Here is a 19,153-nt window from a genome sequence, read left to right on the forward strand (position 1 = left end):
ACAAATGGACAAGAGGCACGTGGCTGCACAGATTAGAAAACTGTCCCTTTCTTGAGAAGATCAGGACTTTCCAACTGTGTTTTGAGAATGCTTTTTCATTTCTTCTAACCCCAATATGGTCCTCCATTTTGGCAGATACTGTAACTTAAATCAGTACACAGCTAAGTATTAATGTATTTCAATGTCATATGTGAATGAAATTGTCTTCTTACCCTTGCCTAAAAACATTTTGCAAGCCACACTATGCCCTTGTCCTTCACTTGGCCACTAAAACTGGCCCAGGGTAATAGCCGCTACAGCTCAGAAGAATGACCGCAAAGCAGAGAACCCCACCATGTAATCCCTTCTGTAGCCTGTAACCAATGTTGTAGTCATAATCACACAGTGCAATAGCTAGATTTAAATTTCCAGCCAGAGAAATTTGCACCCAAGTGGCTGTCACTCTGAGAGGCTGGCTTGGCCCTTCCAACCTAACCCCTGCTCCTTCCATTGCAGCAAAGAAAAAGCAAATGGAGTCAGCAATACAGCCTCCCATGCTGGTACCACGCATACTTCCTCCTTCTGTAGCAATCCTGGCTGATTAGTTCATGTTAGACCATGGGTCCCCAACCTTTTAAAGCCTGTAGGCACCTTTAAAATTCTGACACAGGGTGATGGGTATAACCACAAAATGGCCACTGTGGAAGGCAGAACCCACACACACACAGATAAAGCCCAAGTGCAGGGGACAAGAAAAGTGTTTTTTTTTTAAATACAGTGGGAAACAGGAGTAAGAAAGAGAATAAACCCAACACTGTGGTGCTGAAACAAAATTCTTTTCTGCAAATCCAATTAAATCTCAATGGCCAATCACAATTCCTACTGAGCAGTAGCCCCACCAGGCCCAACCCACTTTCTAAAAGCATTTGGTGAGCACACAAAAAGGTGTCAGAAAGCCCCACGTTGGGGACTTAAGTTTTAGACTGTGGAAATTAACCTGCCCTCCTCACTGTCCTGTTGGAGTTCCCAAAGAAAAACCTTGAAGAGGCCACCCTACACTTAAGTACGGCGTCATGGCTTAAAAACCATAACTATGTAGAAAAAAAGGGAAAATTTTCATATTTTGCAATACACTAAATTTTAAAGGTTTTTTTTTTAAAGCTGGCTGTATATAAACTATAAAAGTGATATGAACTGCCAGGTTTGCAATTGTCCACTCAATATCCAAAAAGATATCTGGCATGACAGCATCCACTTAGTTCCATAGGAACAATCAGTAGACGTTACCACTGGCAGGAAAGCAGACTAATTTTTCTTCTAGGCAGAAAATAAAATGCTTGTTTTTAGCATATTTATTTAGAATATTTACATGCCACTTTCTTCCTGGAACACAAGACTAATTCATAATACTAGCCTTAATGGGGGGGAAACTACATAAATTTTGTGATAAACAATTTTAGCATGACTACAAACTAAAGATCAGCTAGGGGTACAATGGAGGAAAGAAAAGCCTAGTTCATCCCTGGGCCCACAGTATTAGTTTTATTATCTCTGGATCCATGCTAATATCAACTATCTGACAACATATCAACCTTATAGAAATAAAACCACCAAACCCACAGCAGTGACTTCTATGTATCAGTACAAACAGTAATATTTATGTAATTTGGTTGTATGCATTAATTATTTACAAGTTATACCAGTTTTATTTACATTCCTATGCACATCCACTGCAATTTATGTCGAAAACAGAAATCTGCTACAGGAGCCTCAACGGTTCAAAACCATCCAAGATCCTTTACAATTAAAATTCTTTAAATTTAGTGTAATTAAACCACAATTAATAAAAACCTGCAACTTCGGGGCGTTTTCTCGTTCTTGAGAGGGCCCTTCATCGCACGAAAACCGAAACTCGTCCCCCATTACCCAACACATGGTCGTTTGTGGCCATTTATGCACGGGAGGTTTTGCCTTGGAGTTGCCACTCTCTGTATGCACGTTTCTTCCCCTCCCCCCCATCCGAATTCTCAAAACTCTGCACGGGGGCTTAACGTTGAGTTTTGAGAATTTGGATGGGGGGGGGGGAACGTGCATCTAGAGAGCGGCAAATCCAAGGCAAAAAACCTCCAGTGCATAAATAGCCTGTGTGGGGGAAAACCGCTCCTCGTCCCCTCCCCTATTGATTTAGTCGAAGAGGGAAAATACTACAGCTAATCCCGCCACCCGGATGCACGCCCCAGTCAACTCTGTGGCCATTTATTCATGGAAGGTTTTGCACTGGATTTGCCACTCTTTAGATGCACGTTTTCCCCCTCTGAATTCTCAAAACTCTGCATGGGGGCTGATTGTTGAGTTTTGAGAATTTAGAGGGGGGGGGAAAGTGCGTCTAAAGAGTGGCAAAACCTTCCATGAATAAATGGCCACTGTGGGATCTACTCCGTGATAACCGGGCCACGCTGCTTTAATCCTCCTCACGTGAAGCACGTGAACTAAGCGGGCCTCGTTTCGAAGAACGCGTGTTAAAATCAAAAATAAGTCAGGCGCTTAGCTAAACGGGGGGGGGGTATGGCCTGGGTCCCCGCGACAGGCTCCAAAGACTGGAGATGAGGGGGAAGCAGGAGGGATGAGATGAGACGAGACACCCCCCCCATTTCTCTCCAAGCAACACCATCTCAGGGCCTCAGTCGCCCCGTCCGGCCTAATCCCATCACCTCCCCCACCCCCAAGAATAAAAAACCTCCTCTACCCACTACCTCATTCTTAGTGCGGAAGGCCCGGTTCGCTCACCTGGTCGCCGGCGGGAGTTTCTCCAGACATGGTGAGGTAAAATGGTCCCCGCCAAGGGGGAAGGAGAGGCAGCCTCGAGTCTCTCTTTCCTCACCTCCCCCACCCCCTGCCTCCTTCCGCCTTGGGCCAAACCCCGGGGTCCCCCCCCCCCAGCCGCCTCGCTAACCCGCTAGCTGCCCCTCCTCCGCGCGCCGCCTCTCCTAATCCAAGGAACAAAATGGCGGCCTAACCGCCCCCCCCCGGACTCCCGCCTTCCTTAGTAAAGGAGAGAGGCGGGGTCGAAAGGGAAAGCGCGAGGGCTGCCGGGAAACGGAAGGCACGGACGTCATCAGAAGAGAAACCGCGCGAGAGACTCAGTAAACGAGCGGAATCCGAGAGGAGGAAACGGCTGCGCGTGAAGGGGGAAAGTGAGCATGCGCACGGGTCTGAGGCAGGGAGCGTATGGGAAAGGCGTGTTCGCTAGGACGTAGTGCGCAATAGCGAGGCGGAAGTGGGCGAGAGTTCGTGAACGAAGGTCTCGCGGGCGTTGAGGAGTCCTAAACCGCATTCTGTACAGGTTGGGGATGGCTTTGCACGCTGCGGCTCATTTTCCTGCTATCACTTTCTCCCCTTAATCTTTCTGGTATCCGGTTAGTTTCGACCACCCATGCAATTTAACTTCTCTCTGTGTGTGTGTTAAGTGCCGTCAGGTCGCTTCCGACTCATGGCGACCCTATGAATGAAAGTCCTCCAAAATGTCCTGTCTTTGACAGCCTTGCTCAGATCTTGCAAACTGAGGGCTGTGGCTTCCTTTGTGGAGTCCATCCATCTCTTGTTGGGTCTTCCTCTTTTCCTGCTGCCCTCAGCTTCTCCTAACATGACAGTCTTTTCCAGTGACTCTTGTCTTCTCATAATGTGACCAAAATACGATCGCTTCAGTTTAGTCATTTTAGTTTCTAGGGTCAGTTGAGGCTTGATTTGATCTATAACCCACTGATTTGTTTTTGTTTTTTTTGGCAGTCCATGGTATCCGTAAAACTGTCCTTCTTACTTACTCTCCTCCTTCTTACTTCTACCAGCCATCTTTTCCCACCTGGTTGTTTATATCAGATCTATGATGAAACGGCAGGAAACAGTGTGTCTGTCTATTCAACGAAATTACAACAGTGAAAATTTCTTTAGAACTGCACTGGAAATGTTGGTTGTCGTCATGTCAGCTGAGTGGATCGGGTTTTTTAAATGGCTCACTTGTTTCCTTCTTGCGGCCCATCACATCTCGGTACCCGGCTGTCTCTTCGTGTTCCCTCCCCTACAATATCTGTTTTTGTGGTAGCCTTTTCCGTTTAGCTCGCACTTGCTTTCAGCGTGGATGAATAGCAAGGTCTTGCAGTGAGATTTCCTGGATGTTAAGTAGGCAAAAGGCATGATGTATTTGGCCTTATAGCAGCTGTGCTCAGTCACCCGGCTAGCTATGATCAAAAAGGTTGAAAAGCCAAGAACTCTGAGAACTATGTCAGGCCTGATCATTTGAGAGGCTCTGAGGTCCTAATTCCTCATCACCTATTAACCTAAGCAGGACTTTGTCCTTGTTGTTAACCTTATCGGGTATGACTGAAGACTATGTCAACTTTACAATTGTAAACACTAAAAAAAGGAAAAATCTTCCAGCCTGTGTTTTTCCACCTGTGTTCCCTCCCTCATTATTAAGCAAATCCTATTCTTTGTTTATGGAGAGAGTAAATATGAATCCCCTTTTAAAAAAAATAAAATGGGAAGGTACAAGTGTTACATGGTTTAGCATAATTTGCATTAACTGTGTTCAATATGTGTTACTTATTCATGTCTTTTTTGTGTTACAGGCCAAAGTAAAAATGGAAAGGCAAACGTGGCTGTTGCACCATACTCTTTTGTAAACAAAGAAAAAATACTTGCTATACACTGAAGGCTGAAGACTAGCAAATACTCAATGGGTTTCTGCAAGAAACTCAGTTAGAAGCATACAATGCACCAGTAAAAGACTTAGTAATTGGTGGCGTAGTGGGTAGAGTGGTAGACTAGAACCTTGAGTTACCCAGGTTCAAATCCCCACTTCTGCCATCAAAGCTTGCTGGGTGATCTTGGGCCTGTCACACTCTCAGCCTTGCCTACCTCACAGGGCTGCTGTTGTGACTGGCTATAGTTTCTGAATTGTCTTCAAGGGCAGCCCCCTTGAGCAAATTAAAATAGCCTAACCCCAAGGTTACTGTTGCAGACCTAGTGTTGCTGGGCCCAAGTAGGGGCTGGTCTCTGACGTAGATGTAACTGATGGAATACTTTTTGCATTACTCCCTAATCCTGTTTCTCTAGTAAAAGATATGTAACTGATAAATGCACCACATATGTTCTTGATACCAACAGATGTAATTCTAGATTTTTAAGGTTTTATAAGAGTCCTCAGCTCACATCAGAGAACACTTAACATTATGTAGATTAGATTCCAATCAGATGGCTTCTGCATTTGATGTGGCTGTAAACTTATAAGGAAGACACAGTGGAGCACAAGCTTTGCTCTGAAAAAAATGCATTGTTAGGACCTCCAACTCCACCTTGGCTAAATTTGCCAATTTAGGAGTTAGCCGTACCTTGATTTGGAGAAGGTAAAGTCAAGGCTTTCTTTAATCAGGCTATGCTAACGAGTGGCCAAAACCTTGGGCGGGAGACTGATTCACTGACGAGACATCTGCATGCCTACCCATTGCCACAGCAGCTTGCAAAGCCAGGTCTATGTAATTTTGCTGACAAATGCAGATCTTTCCGAGTGCAAAATCTAATTACTATCAAGCAGCCATGTGGGCTTGATTACCCTTACTGACTCTGCCTGAACGTCTCCTGCCAGCCTGCCTCAGGCATGGGCAAAGCCTCTATCCTGCCAGCCCTTTTGCCCTCCCTGCATAGATGCAAGAACCTTTTGTTACCATTCTGGGAAGCCCCCTCTTAATTCAGAGCCAAGATATCCATAGATTGTGATCCTGGACTCACCCTCCATGGGAGGGGGTGGATCACCAGTCGTAGATCCTTCTGAGCCAGGACCCACAAAGGGCCAGACCAAATGATTTTGCAGGCCTTAAACAGCCCCCAGGCCTGTCATTCCCCACCCCTGCTTTAACTGGAGATGCCAGGGATTGAACCTGGGACCCTCTGCATACCAAGCAGATGCTCTACCACTGAGCCACAGCCCCTCCCCAAATCAAATCGCTTTAAATCACAATTTAAATAATGCTTTAAATCACATGCACACATGAAGCTGCCTTATACTGAATCAGACCCTTGGTCCATCAAAGTCAGTATTGGTTAGAAAAGTTATTCCTCCTCACCTGCTTCCCATAAGCCTGCATAGTGAAAAGGTTGCTTTTTGACCTTAGAAAACAGTCTGTTATATCCAGAAAGAGACCCTTTCCCTCTTGGATCTGAGCCTAGACTTTAAAATTATAGGTGAATTAGCATGAACTTTTTGTTTTAAAACTGTCTTTGATTCCTCCCCCTCACCTCTGTTCTATGATAAATTAATGGAATAGGGCTATTGTACTGGCTGCTGAATATGCAGGCCAGAAAATTCTTCTACATGCCTGGCTGCTCTCCCTTATTATTGGGCTTCGTAGAGATAGATACTGAAATAGAATAGCTGCTTGCCCAGTGGACACTGGAACGCTCTGAAGCCTGCCCTGGGAAATGCCCTTAACTCTCCAAGGGTCCAAAAGTTCCCATAGAGTTCTTCTTGCCTAAGAAAATTGGTGTGTGATAAGGTGATAGCAGCTAATAGAGGTCAAGCTGTCAGAACAGGTGAGAATCGAAGTACAGGTGATCTCAGTTCTGTCTAATGCTTAGGATTGGATGCAGCGGTAGCCCTATGCAGATGAGCTGTCTGCACCATTTACTCACTTTATGGGTGGGGAGGAAGAGTGGGCACAAACTTGCCGGCCCTGCCTCCGTAGATGATGTGCAGATGACTTGGCAATCCTGCAGAGGTGGGGGGGCAGGGGCAGCAGGCACATGCCCGCTCTCTCTCCCCATGCAGTGAGTCAACACACAAACAGGTCTTCGGACGGCAGTGCATGCCTTTCTGAGCCTTTTCCTCTATTTTGAAGAATTTCCTGTTTCTATGTAACTGGGTCTGTGCAAGGGTTGGTTTGTTGTTTTTAAAAGATAGCTCTAAGGTTTCCTTTTCACCTTAGAGATTTTGGTCTGCCCTTCCTCCAAGGAGTTGAGAGCAGTGTGCATGGGTTTTCCTCTCCCCCACTCCCAATTTTGTCCTTGCAACAACCCTGTGAGGTTGGTTATGCTGCAAAATAGTAACTGATCCAAGACTGGCCAGGGACCTTGATGGCAGAGTGGGGATTTCAACTGGGTCTTCCTGGACCTTGCCCAATGCCCTAACCAACAGAACACGCTGGCTTGTTCTCATAATGGAGCCCTGTGTCAAACAGGTAACTAGCAACCAAAGTAATAGAAATAGTAAAGCAACTGCTGATCTAGTGAAGTAAGGTGCTAAAGAAATATATCTCATTGCAGAAATGCAGAACCTGCATTGCAAAATTTAATAATAAAATCTGAATTACAGAGGATTTTGAGGTTTAACATTTACAATACAAGTAATCTCATATTAGGGTTTGGGATCAGTTTTGTAGACTGTACTATAGTTGTTCCACTAGATGGCAGCTTGACACAAGTGCAGGAAACCTTGCTCTGAAGGAAGATGTAAGAAGGAACTTTCAAGCTTGTTCTGTGTTCGTACACAAGCTGTTGCAGAAGTCAGGCTCCGCTTCATGCCTGTCAACCCCATCCTGGGATGATCATTTCCCCTCCTGAGCTGGAGTCACATTCTGGCTGCCTCATGCATTCACTGAGCCGGAACCAGCCCAAGATCTTGGGTGCTGCCTTGGGAGCCATGGACTCTCCAGTTCCCATGTAGGGTTGCCAGGTCCCTCTTCGTCACCAACTGGAGGTTTTGGGGGCAGAACCTGAGGAGGGTGGGGAGGGGAGGGACTTCAATGCCATAGAGTCCTATGGCCAAAGCAGCCATTTTCTCCAGGTGGACTGATCTCTTGGCTGGAGATCAGTTGTAATAGCAGGAGATCTCCAGCTAGAACTTGGAGGTTGGCTACCCTATTCCCATGCCATGGCATGCAGAACGTCCAAGGTTCAATCCCTGGCATCTCCAGTTAAAGGGAATAGACAAGTAGGTGATGTGAAAGACCTCTTCCTGAGAGCTGCTGCCGGTCTGAGTATGGACCAGGGGTCTGATTCAGTGTAAGGCAGCTTCATGTGTTCATGTGTCCAGCTGCACATATTTGTGACTAGCAGAACATACTGACTAAAGGGAAAGCCTTTAACTCACACTCTGTTCCCAAGGACTAGATTTGGGTTCTGGCATGGAGCCTCTGTGAGCTGCAAGTGGACTGCAGACTGTATCCCAGGCATGTGCATTATAAGCCTTCACCTGCTAAAACATTATTTACATTTCTCTTGTTTCCTGTGTTAGGCTTGCAGTCAAACTTTGAAGGTTTCTTCTGAAGAAAGTGTGTATTGTACTCTTGCAACTTTATCCAGTTTCACAGATTTAGTAGTGAAGCGTGTGACTTCACATTTCTTTGTTCACAGCAAGTGTCTGCAAACATGCTACATGTCACAGGGAGTTGTATACTCCATATTAGTATATAGGATTGTGTCTTCCATCAAGAAACTGAACTTGGACTGGGATTTGCACTATAAGGTTTCTCAGTTCACAGTGCCTCCTCCTATGGAACGAAGTAAGTGTGCTGCTGTAGAGGTCAGAACAGGCCCACTGGTGAGAGGTTTTGCTCCCATCCAATATTGTCCACTGATGTGATCTTTTGATTTATACCATATCTGTGAATGACTAGTATTCGCACCTATGTGGAAAACAAATTAGGCATTGCATTTGGTGACAACTTTGTGGTGAGGAGAAAACCTGCCTATCGCGCCTGGCAAACAGTGACCTCCATGGTGGGTTGTAAAACATTGATTTGTTTGGGACTCAGATATCTCAGAAAGGTAAAAAGTTAATGTTGCTTGCTTGGAATCAGCAAGTGCCTGTTAGGTGATGCTTTAAAAAGAACACCCATAGCATGGTATTCCTCCTAAGATCTGCCCCTGATTTTGTACATAACATGTTAATAACTTCAGGATGTTTATTAGTGAGGGGGCACAGCAATAGAAGTCCCTGCAAAATTCTTTGCCATCCAGTTCAGAGCAGCTGTTCTCGGCTCTTCCCCAGCTGTCAGTACTGCTCCTGGCATGTCTGCCACAATATTTTTCAAAGGACTAGTGAGCAATTGCTATTTTCTATATTTTGATTAGTATTTCTTCCACAAGTAACAGTCTCCGGAGCCACCTGATTCTGCAGTCTGCTGGGCCTTGGTTGGAGAAAAAGTAAGCCTGAGCATATGTCACTGCTACTAAAACAGAAACATCCATACATAATGCAGTTGGCTTGATGGATTAAATATCTTCTGCTGACTGCCTCTGGCTAATTTTTCAGAGGTGACTGTTACACCTATAAAAACAAGTGGCTAGCTGTGTTTAAATTTTTCTAGCTTACATTTTTTCATTCTGTTTTTATACTTAGGCCATTTCCCAAAACACTGCATACCAGCCTCAGTCCTGCCATGTGGGTGTGCCTAAATATTTTAAAAGGTTTGTGAAAATATAGTTGTGAAAATATAAAAGGCTGTCTCCAAATGTGCAGCTGTAATTGTCGAGAAATGGCCTCCTTTTTTAAAAAAACACTAGCAACACTTGACTGTCCAAAATATCTCATCCCACAAAACTTTGCATCTTAAATCCTTTGAGTTTTATTCTCAGTCTTTAGTTACACTTTTTAGTCCACAAATGATTCCAGAAATAAAGTAGAAAAAGCATAATCAAATATTATTGGAAGATTTGCTCTAGGAGCATGAAAAGCAGGAGAGTAACTCATAGAATTCTGTGCAGCCAGCAATTTGGTCATTGTGAACACATATTTCAGGCAACTAAACAAATGATTGCGTACATGGACATCAGTGGATGGCCAATATAGAAATCAAATAGATTATGTAATTGGAAGCAGAAGATGGAGAAGCTCTATTCTCTCTGTTAAAACAAGACCAGGAACTGATTGTGGTACAGACCATTAATTGTTAATATGGAAAATTAGAATAAAGCTGAAGAAAAACATCAAACCATTCATAGTGCCAAAATACAATCTGAACAACATTCCTGAAAACTTTAATGAATGTGTAAAGAACAGATTTGCATTACTAAGTTCAAGTAAACATGAATTGTAACAAATATGAGTTGAAACCAGAAATATTATCAACGAAGAATGCACAAAGAGTATTCCTGTAGCCAAAATAAGTGAAAAGCCTTGATGGATGACTGATGAAACTCTTAAAATTGCTAGACAGATGAGAAGCAAAAGTAAAAGATGATAGAAATAGAATGAGAAGTCTAAATGCTGAGTTCCAGTGACCTGCATGTAGAGACAAAGAACTATTGTCATAGCTAGTGTAAAGAAATAGAAGAGAACAACAAAAAAGGAAGAACAAGAGATCTGTTCCACAAGATTCAAAAAATCAAAGGGAAATTTAAAAGATCAACGCAGAAATACATTAACTGAACAGGACAATATAAAAGATGGAAACAATACACTGACGAACTATATAGAAGAGATGAAAGGTTGACAGATTCCTTAGAAGAAACATTTGTAGAAGAATATACAGCTTTAGAAAGTAAGGTGAAAGCTGCACAGGAAGCAATTGGGAGGAACAAATAACCAGGAGTAGATGGGATATCAATAGAGCTTTTCCAAGCCATAGAAACGGAGTCAATCAAAATCTTAACAAAAATATGCCAATAAATATGGAAAACAGAACAATGGCCCACTGTCTGAAAATGTTCGATCTGCGTTCCAATTCTAAAGAAAGGAGACATCAAAGACTGCAGCTACTAATAATACCATCGCATTAATTTCTCACACAAATAAAGTGATGCTCAAAATCTTACAACAAAGACTGTTATCATATATGGAACAAGAAATGCCAGATGTTAAAGGTGGTTTCAGAAAAAGGAAGAGTCACTAGAGATCATATGCAAATTTGCATCAGTTACTGGAGCATACGAGAGAATTTCAGAAGAAAATCTGCTTGTGTTGCATAGATTACAGCAAAGCTTTTGACTGCAGATCATGAAAAGTTATGGTTGGTTTTTAAATAAATGGGTGTGCCACAACATCTGGTTATTTTGATGCACAATGTGTACTCTGTATAAGAGGCTACTGTTAGGACAGAATATGGAGAAACAGAACTGTTTCCAATTGGCAAAGGTATTTTATCTCCCTGTCTGTTCAGTATGTATGCAGAACATATAAAGAAAGATGGATTAGATTTAGATGAAGGTGGAATGAAACATTAACAATTTGAGATATGCAGATGACACCACATTCCTGGCAGAAAATAGTGAAGACTTGAAACAACTACTGCGGAAAGTTAAAGTAGATAGTGCCAAAGTAGGATTACTGCTGAACATCAGGAAGGCAAAAGTAACGACTACTGGGGAATTGCACAAATTTAAGGTTGACAAGAAACTGAAATTGTTCGAGATCTTCAATTCCTTGGGTTCTAGATTAAATCAAGCCTGAACCGTCCCTTGAAGCTAAAATGACTCAACTGAGGCTATTGTACTTTGGTCACACTATGAGAAGATGAGAATCATGGAAAAGACAATAACGCTAGGAAAAGTTGAAGGCAGCAGGAAAAGAGGAAGACCCAACATGAGATGGATTGACTCAATCAAGAAAGCTATGACCCTCAGTTTGCAAGACCCGGGCAAGGCAGTTAATGGTAGGACGTTTTGGAGGTCTTTAATTCATAGGGTTGACATAAGTTGGAAGTGACTTGATAGCACTTCACACATACACAATAGCATATAATTAATGTCCGAACTTGTAACAGGTTCTGTACTACACAAATCTAACCTTTCCAAGGGCTGGTTCTTGTGTGGGCTTCTGAGTTACGTTTATCCCCCAGGAATAATGGCAGGAAGGCCATTTTCTGACATTTCCTGTTTAAAAATTATGCAATTGGCCACATTAGATGACAGGTTAATTTCAAGCTGTTTTCCTGGCATAACAAACTGGGAAACTTGCATTTTAGAATTATTATAGCTCTAATTATCTGAGGTTTTAAAAAACATTGTCCATGATTACTTCTGTTTGTGAATTCCACATTCTGGCTTCCATTTTTAAAAGCCCCATAATACAATTTTTGGGGATTAGCCAGGTTGGCTTTTTAATGGGTATTCTTTGTGATACCTTTCCCCTTCCCCACCAGTTCTTTCTAGGAAATGATTGGCAGTATCTGGCTATGTTTGTGTTTCATTCCATTTAAATGCTAATCTGTCTTGATACTAGGCAAAGATGCAGTTGCTGAACTCCGGCTTCATGTTGTCATTCATTACTTGTCCAGTACTAATGGGCTTTTCACAAGCCCTGACTTTGAGATATGGAATCGTTCACATCCTGAACGTGGGTAGGCATCCTCTGTATGGTTTAATTTTTTAATAAGATGGAGTGCTTGAGAACTGAGGGATACTTTGCATTCAGATACCTCTGTTTATAGATAGTCTGGACTGGAGTTGCTCAAGGAATGTGTACCGAGGATATACATGGTTCATGTCGTTCTGAGTTAGGTTAAAAAATAGGCCTCTCACAATATGAACATAAGTTTGGGACCTTGCTTCATAACCATTCTTCAGCTAAACTGAAGAAACTATATAATCCTGTGATTAAATAGATCTTGTCTTTTTCTTTATAACAAACTGCCTGTATTCTAAGATGGACTGTCTTTTCGGCTTTATGAAAGAACCTACGAGATCATTTTGGCTGAATCCGTTGCACCTTTCAGATGAAACGGCGTTGGCATGTATCAGGAGGATCGCATGTAGTGCATCCATCTCATACATGTTGTATTCGTGGTGCTACAAACACATCTGAAAAGGAACATCAGACATTCATAAATGGATTGTGTAGTCCAACTCCGGAAATTCCAGTTGCAAATTATTGCAATAGTGCAACGTTAGAGTAATAACCAGTGATGTGTGGATGCAGCCTTAATTGCATGCTTTCTTGAAAGAATAATGCCCAGATTAGCAAGTGTAATATCAGGGACAAATCCCAGATCTTAAAACAGTTCTTCTCTATTGCTTGGGTTGGTTTGGAGTGTCCAAGTTGATCCTAATAACCACGGTTGAGGCAGTTGGTCTTTGCTAATATTAAAATTCTGTCCTAAATGTTTTGCTTCCACACAACTTCAACAAGAGGTTTGAAAGCAATCCAAAATGGGTACAAAATCATCAAAATGATTGTCTTCTGTCCTTTAAATGTGATTTGCCCAGAGGTGGGGATAGGGTTGCCAACTCCAGTTTGTGAAATTCTTGGAGATTTGAGGGTAGATCCTACAAAGATGCCATTTTCTCCAGGGCAACTGAGCTCTGTCTGAAGATGAGTTGTAGTTCTGGGAGATCTTCAGGCCCCACTTGGAGGTTGGCAACACTAGGTGAGGAGAGGCCAAAAGCGGCTGATACGGTGAACAAGATTCTTCTGCTTCCCTTGTTTGTTAGTTATACTTGACGTTCAGTACTCATTAGCCAGAATTGTAAGGTGACGTTACACACCACACTCATTTACACAGATTCTCTCTCTGACGTGTTTTTATTTTAGGCAAAGTGGTGGGGAGAAGCTGCGATCTGATCTGAATCACAAATTCGCAGTCACACCAAGAGGGCTGGGTGATTATTTATTTCCTTGCAGGCTCTTTTCCTGTCAAAATGACCCCCCTCTGTTTTTCACAATGTTGGCAAAAAGATACAGGCACTCATATATATATATATTTTCTCTCCCACAAGCCAAAAACTGTTCAGCAGGGGCAGTAGTGATAAGAAAAATGGCTTGTAGGCATCCCCTATTCCCCCTTCCCCAGCATAAACTTCTGAATCAGATTGTAGCTTTTTACAGCTGGTTAAAAAAAAATAAAACTTGTGGAAAACATTCATGTTATTAAGTGCAGATGCCGTCTAACTCCTAGGGACTAAGATTAATCATGGGCTACAGCAGCATCTCATTGTACACTCAAGAGTCGGGTCCAACAACAGAAGTTGTTTTAAAGCTGACAGCACAGACCGGCCTTAATGTGAGCCAAGGGCAGGCTCACTTAGATTTTGCCTCAGTCAGTCAGGCTCTGGAATGTATGTAGGAAGGTGCATTTCCCTGACCTGGACCTGTTTCACTGTGGCGGATATGATCAAGTAAAGGAAATCAGTGTTATGACATCCTGTGCTTCTTGCAGCAGATCTAGGAACAGGCTAATAGCATCTTGGCCTGTTATAATAAGACTACATTCCTATCCCTCGTCAGATCACCTTCCCATCGTCCTCACGTTTAAATAGGTGAATAGGATCGTCTGTTAGTAATCTATTGTGTGTGTCAAATAATTTTCCATATTACATTAATACATTTTTGCCTACCTAAGTTAGCGATGTTAATTCTCCTTCAGTGCGGGGAAGTCATCCTCCTCTGGTTTACACCTAGGGTTGCCGACTGCCAGATAGTAGCAGGAGATCTCCTGTTAATTCAACTGATCTCTAGCCGATAGAGATCAGATCACCTGGAGAAAAATGCCCGCTTTGGCAATCGAACTCTATGGCATTGAAGTCCCATGAGATAGAGAGAACCTAGTTTATTGGGCCTTTAGGGCTAGTTTCTTCCAGCCATTTACTATGCCAAAGACAGTTAAAAAATCTTCAACCTCCTCTGCACCCTAAAACTTTTTGTAGCAGCCACCAAGAGCACAAAAGGCCAAGGCCCCTTTGAGGGCTGATTCTTCGCAACGTGCCACTCCAGAACTGCACCAGTCTAAGCCATCATTGCCCCAGGCATGGGATCATGGTGATCAGTTAGGATCTGCAAATAATTGTCCAGAGCTCTCCCCAGGTTCAGCAGCAGCCGAGGCTTTGATTTTGGCCACTTGGGCTTCCAGCATTCAGGTGGGCTTCTCAGTCCCTTCCTCCCAAGGCCTCAGCTGGGATTAGGGTTGCCAACCTCTGGGTAGTAGCTGGAGAGCTCCCCCTATTACAACTGATCTCCAGCCGACAGAGATCAGTTCACCTGGAAAAAATTAAATTGGCAATTCAATTTGGCAATTCAAGCATTGAAGTCCCTCCCCTCATCCCACCCTCCTCAGGTTCCACCCCCAAAATCTCCAGGTATTTCCCAATCGGGAGCTGGCAACCCTAGCTGGTTTGGGCACAGATGTTTTCTGGATGAGCCCCTGCTTCATCATTGGGAGATCCCCCCTATAGTATGGCTGGGCTGCCCCCCCCTCATTTGGCTGTACTGTGAGTATGGGGGTGACTCAGCAGTGCAGTTATGGCAATTCCCTCAGGATTGCCTTCCCCTTTTATGGGGATTTCCTGCTTTCTAACCACCGTTCATTGGTTGCAGCAGGACTTCAGATGACTCCTTCAGATACCCTATCTGCTAGGCTTGCCCAATCCTCTTGTTTCAGAAGCAATCTCTGGCCCCCAGGGCTTTGTTCTCTGGCAATATTCCACTCAGTCACATGCGATTTCCAAAGCAACCCACACACCCTTTGTTCGGATTCCTCCTCTTCTCAGGATAGGGTTGCCAGGTCCCTCTTTGCCACTGGTGGAATGTTTTGGGGGCGGAGTCTGAGAAGGGCGGGGTTTGGGGAGGGACTTCAATACCATAGAGTCAAATTGCCAAAGCGACCATTTTCTCCAGGTGAACTGATCTATATCCGCTGGAGATCAGTTGTGATAGCAGATCTCCAGCTATTACCTGGAGGTTGGCAACCCTATCTCAGGAGGCTTCCTATACATGAAAAACTCTCCCTGACAGGCACAGAGAAGGTGTTGAGATCCTTGTCCAATTGTCTGGTGAACACTCAGATTCCTTTCCAGAGTCCGGTGGCTAAGGGAAGGAACTACTCTCATAGGCCTTTTGAAGCCTCCACCATCTCCGAGGGCAATCAGCGTGAGCCCAACTAGTATGAGGTGTCATTCCCATCTACTGGGCAGAATGAGGAATGCCACTCGGTCATGAGAACTGAGTTTGGTAGCTTCTGATGAAGAATGGGAGTGGTCAGGGGAGGACATCGCTACCCCTGAAACTTCCACTAGGTTATTTTAGACAGAACACTTTACTAGACATTTGCCCAAAGTCATTCAAGCTCTCCATTATAAACCAGAATCCACAGATGAGGATTCTTGGCTTCTTCCAATCCAGCCAAGCAATTCTGTGTGACCATTAAAGTTGCTGCTTAGATTAATATTGTAGAATGAAAAACCAAGTGTTTTGCCATAGATTTAAAGCTATGTTAGAATGTAGTCTGTTGAATGACATGACAACCTTTATTCAGTATATAACCAGCAAAGTTACAAAAAGTCCCTGATTCTAATACACTAGTAAATCTAATTCGCCATCCAAATACAATGGATGGAATACAATACCCCACAATAAAATTTAACTAACATAGGTATAAAATACACATATAAATCCCATCCAATCGCCTAGGTAACAACCTTTCATTTAAATCACCACTTTATCTTTATGAATTTTAAGGGCTATAGCTAAAAATCTAGCATAATTCAATATGAATTCCGGGTTTATGTCAAAGTAATTTCTGGCTTATTTCTGCATTGGTAATACCATGCTATCGCTTTATTGGGGAAATAAGCTTCATTCTACTTGCTTCATAGAACATACAATGCAATAAAATATGGTCCATCGACTCAATCTTCCCTGATCCACAGGGGCAAAACCGCTCTTCCAATGGTACCTGTCCCCAACCTGTCTCCACCAGTTGGAGGCTGCTTTGGTCAAAAGTTTTCCAAAAGACAAAACCTTGAACTCCAGGCTTTCGCCCCAAGTCCAAGGAGTAGCTGCCACCAGCCCTTTCAAAAGATTGAGCTCCAGGGGGAAGATAAGGGCAATCCTCTCCCAACTCACTCCAAAATTGAGTGTAACGCTTACCCTGCAAGGTAGAGACCTGCCAGGGAAAGATTACACTCCCAAAATGTCTTAGGTTTTTGGTAGGTGGTTTTTACACTTACGCAAAGGCACTTGGAATTTAGGCTTTGGAATCCCAAAATCACAGACACAAGCCATTTAAAGGCTAACAATTTATAAGATTCAAGCTGGTTTACAGGAAAGAAAAGTCATGAAGTGTTAAGCAAGAAAACAATAAACTATTTAGCATAACTAGCTAATACATTCAAAAACCTTTTTGGTTCAAAAGGATTGGCAAAGGTTTCTTGCATCAGGTTTATAGTTACCAACTTCCAAAGATGTTTCCAGCATTCAAGAGTTTCAAAAGGTTGTCCAAAGGTTTCTCCAAGCAGGTCAGCTTGACCAGAGTTTCCCCCGCAAGGGCCAAAATCAAATGGGTTGTGATGCAGCCAGCCCAGCTCTCCTGCTGTACCCCAAAGCATGCATAGTTTTCTCAAGGGTTGGTTTGTCCTTATATTCGTTTTCTCAGTGGCATGAGCTCATAGAGGCCAATTGAGAAAACGCAAGCACTTAGCTGTTAATTAATCGCTTGGTCAGAATTGCTGACTCACTCAGAGATGTGTTCAGGTGAGGAAGCCTGCAGAACTACCTGCACCTGGACATTGTCATGATGGCCGACCATTTAATTACCATGGCAATGCACGGCCTTACATTCCAAAAAGGGGAAAGGTTAACTAGCACCAGCTGGGGCTTACTCCCTCCACAGAAGCAGTTTTCAAAAGGAAACTTATTTTTCTGGTCTAAAATCCCAATAACACAGAATTCATAGGCCTCCCAGGCCTGAACCAAAAGAAATAATACAATCCAAGAAATTGAGAGGTCTCAACTTCTTGACAGTACCTTTTTATACCGGCCTTCTGTATAGCTGAAGGGAAAGCGTTATATCTTGCCACTGTATATGCCCTACGGTGTGATGGAATCTCTAAAAGTGATAGATATTAGTCTGTTGAATTAACTGACAAATTAGTAATTGTGTTTACGTTAAAATTCTTTTTTATTATTTTGATCCGCAGACGGACTTATCCAATGTTTACCCCTTTTCCTATTCTTTTTTTCCTTTTGTATCCTTTAAAAATAAATTAATTAATAAAAAAGTTGAGTATTGTCTAACAAAGCATGAGGGTTAAAAGGGGTACATGGTTTGTTCAGATGAATCATTGGAACTAAAAAATCAATTACATGTTTGGAGACTGTTTAAAAATACTTTTGTCATTGCTGCTCTCACCATTTTTAGTTAATTTTACAGACAGGAGTGCCACAGTGAGAAAGTAATGAAGTACTGCCTTAAAACCTGGCTTGGATCCAGTAGAAGATTTCCTGCTGCACTAGAATCCTAGCAGAAGTGTGAAAAATAGATTGTGCTGGCGGTTTGCTCTAAATTATACCTGTTATTTCACTGCTTTCCCCTCTGTTTACCCAAGACTTTGAGCAAGTGATTTCTGGATAAAATAAGACACAGAAAGTGCTAGGTGTTGTAGAAGACCTTGCACAAGTGGATATACAGTCAGTCCACTTATGTTTCCACTTGCACATCACTGGATCCAACCCATTGAGTGGTTGCTGTGTACCTTAACTGTCAACAGAACAGGCTTTTAGCTGTATCATGAACATAAACTCTGTACAGAAGATGCGTAAACACTGCAGTCCATACTTGGAACCAGCAACGCTCTGGTAGAAACACAAATAGACTTAGTTTGTACAACACTTAGTGCTTTTCTTCCTATATGTACCTAGAAAATTTAGTTGTTCAATATCTTGTGCAAGCAGAAACACAAGTGGGAATACTGTAAATCTGACTTAGCACAAGCAGCTGCTATGGTCTTTTTCTTGCATTTCTGCTTGTGCAAGATCTGTACCCCAAGTGGAATGTCTGTGCTGGGTCTGACCCAAAATGTATATTTTGTTCACATATACATACTCAATGTTACATTCACATGATCACTTTAGTCACCCAATAAAAACATAAAATCACACATGCATCTATCTTCCCCAAAGGAGATACAAGAGCTGACACAAACGAATTCCCAAGGAGAAGCCAAGTACTTTCTGCTGGGAATAATTCCAACTCAAATCCAATCAAAGTATAAGGAGCTATATCAATATGCGATGACGGCGGCGAGAACTGTGTTTGCAATGAAATGGAAAGACAGAGACACCTGAACTAACACTGTGGATTACAAAAATGCATGAATACGCATCTATGTCAAGTCTTTCAGCTTTGCTCCAATACAAGATGACTGATGAACACAAACAAAGATGTCAACCTTTTTATGATAGATATTTGTGACC

The 19,153-nt window shown here is 42.9% G+C and overlaps 1 protein-coding gene and 1 non-coding gene across 2 annotated transcripts in view; both read right to left on the bottom strand.

Moving 5' to 3' along the window:
* Positions 1–2,842, bottom strand: part of CSTF3 (cleavage stimulation factor subunit 3) — an 87,362-nt gene extending 84,520 nt beyond the window's left edge. Inside the window, exon 1 of the mRNA XM_056851149.1 lies at positions 2,767–2,842. Within this exon, the coding sequence (XP_056707127.1) occupies positions 2,767–2,796 (30 nt within the window). The 5' untranslated portion in view covers positions 2,797–2,842. The remainder of the gene's footprint in view (positions 1–2,766) is intronic.
* Positions 2,843–5,891: 3,049 nt separating this feature from the next.
* Positions 5,892–5,963, bottom strand: TRNAT-GGU (transfer RNA threonine (anticodon GGU)). Its single transcript has one exon. It is a non-coding gene; the product is annotated as a tRNA-Thr (tRNA).
* Between the last annotated feature and the right edge of the window lie 13,190 nt (positions 5,964–19,153).

Source organism: Euleptes europaea, chromosome 6, assembly GCF_029931775.1.
Source record: "Euleptes europaea isolate rEulEur1 chromosome 6, rEulEur1.hap1, whole genome shotgun sequence".
NCBI lineage: Eukaryota > Metazoa > Chordata > Lepidosauria > Squamata > Sphaerodactylidae > Euleptes > Euleptes europaea.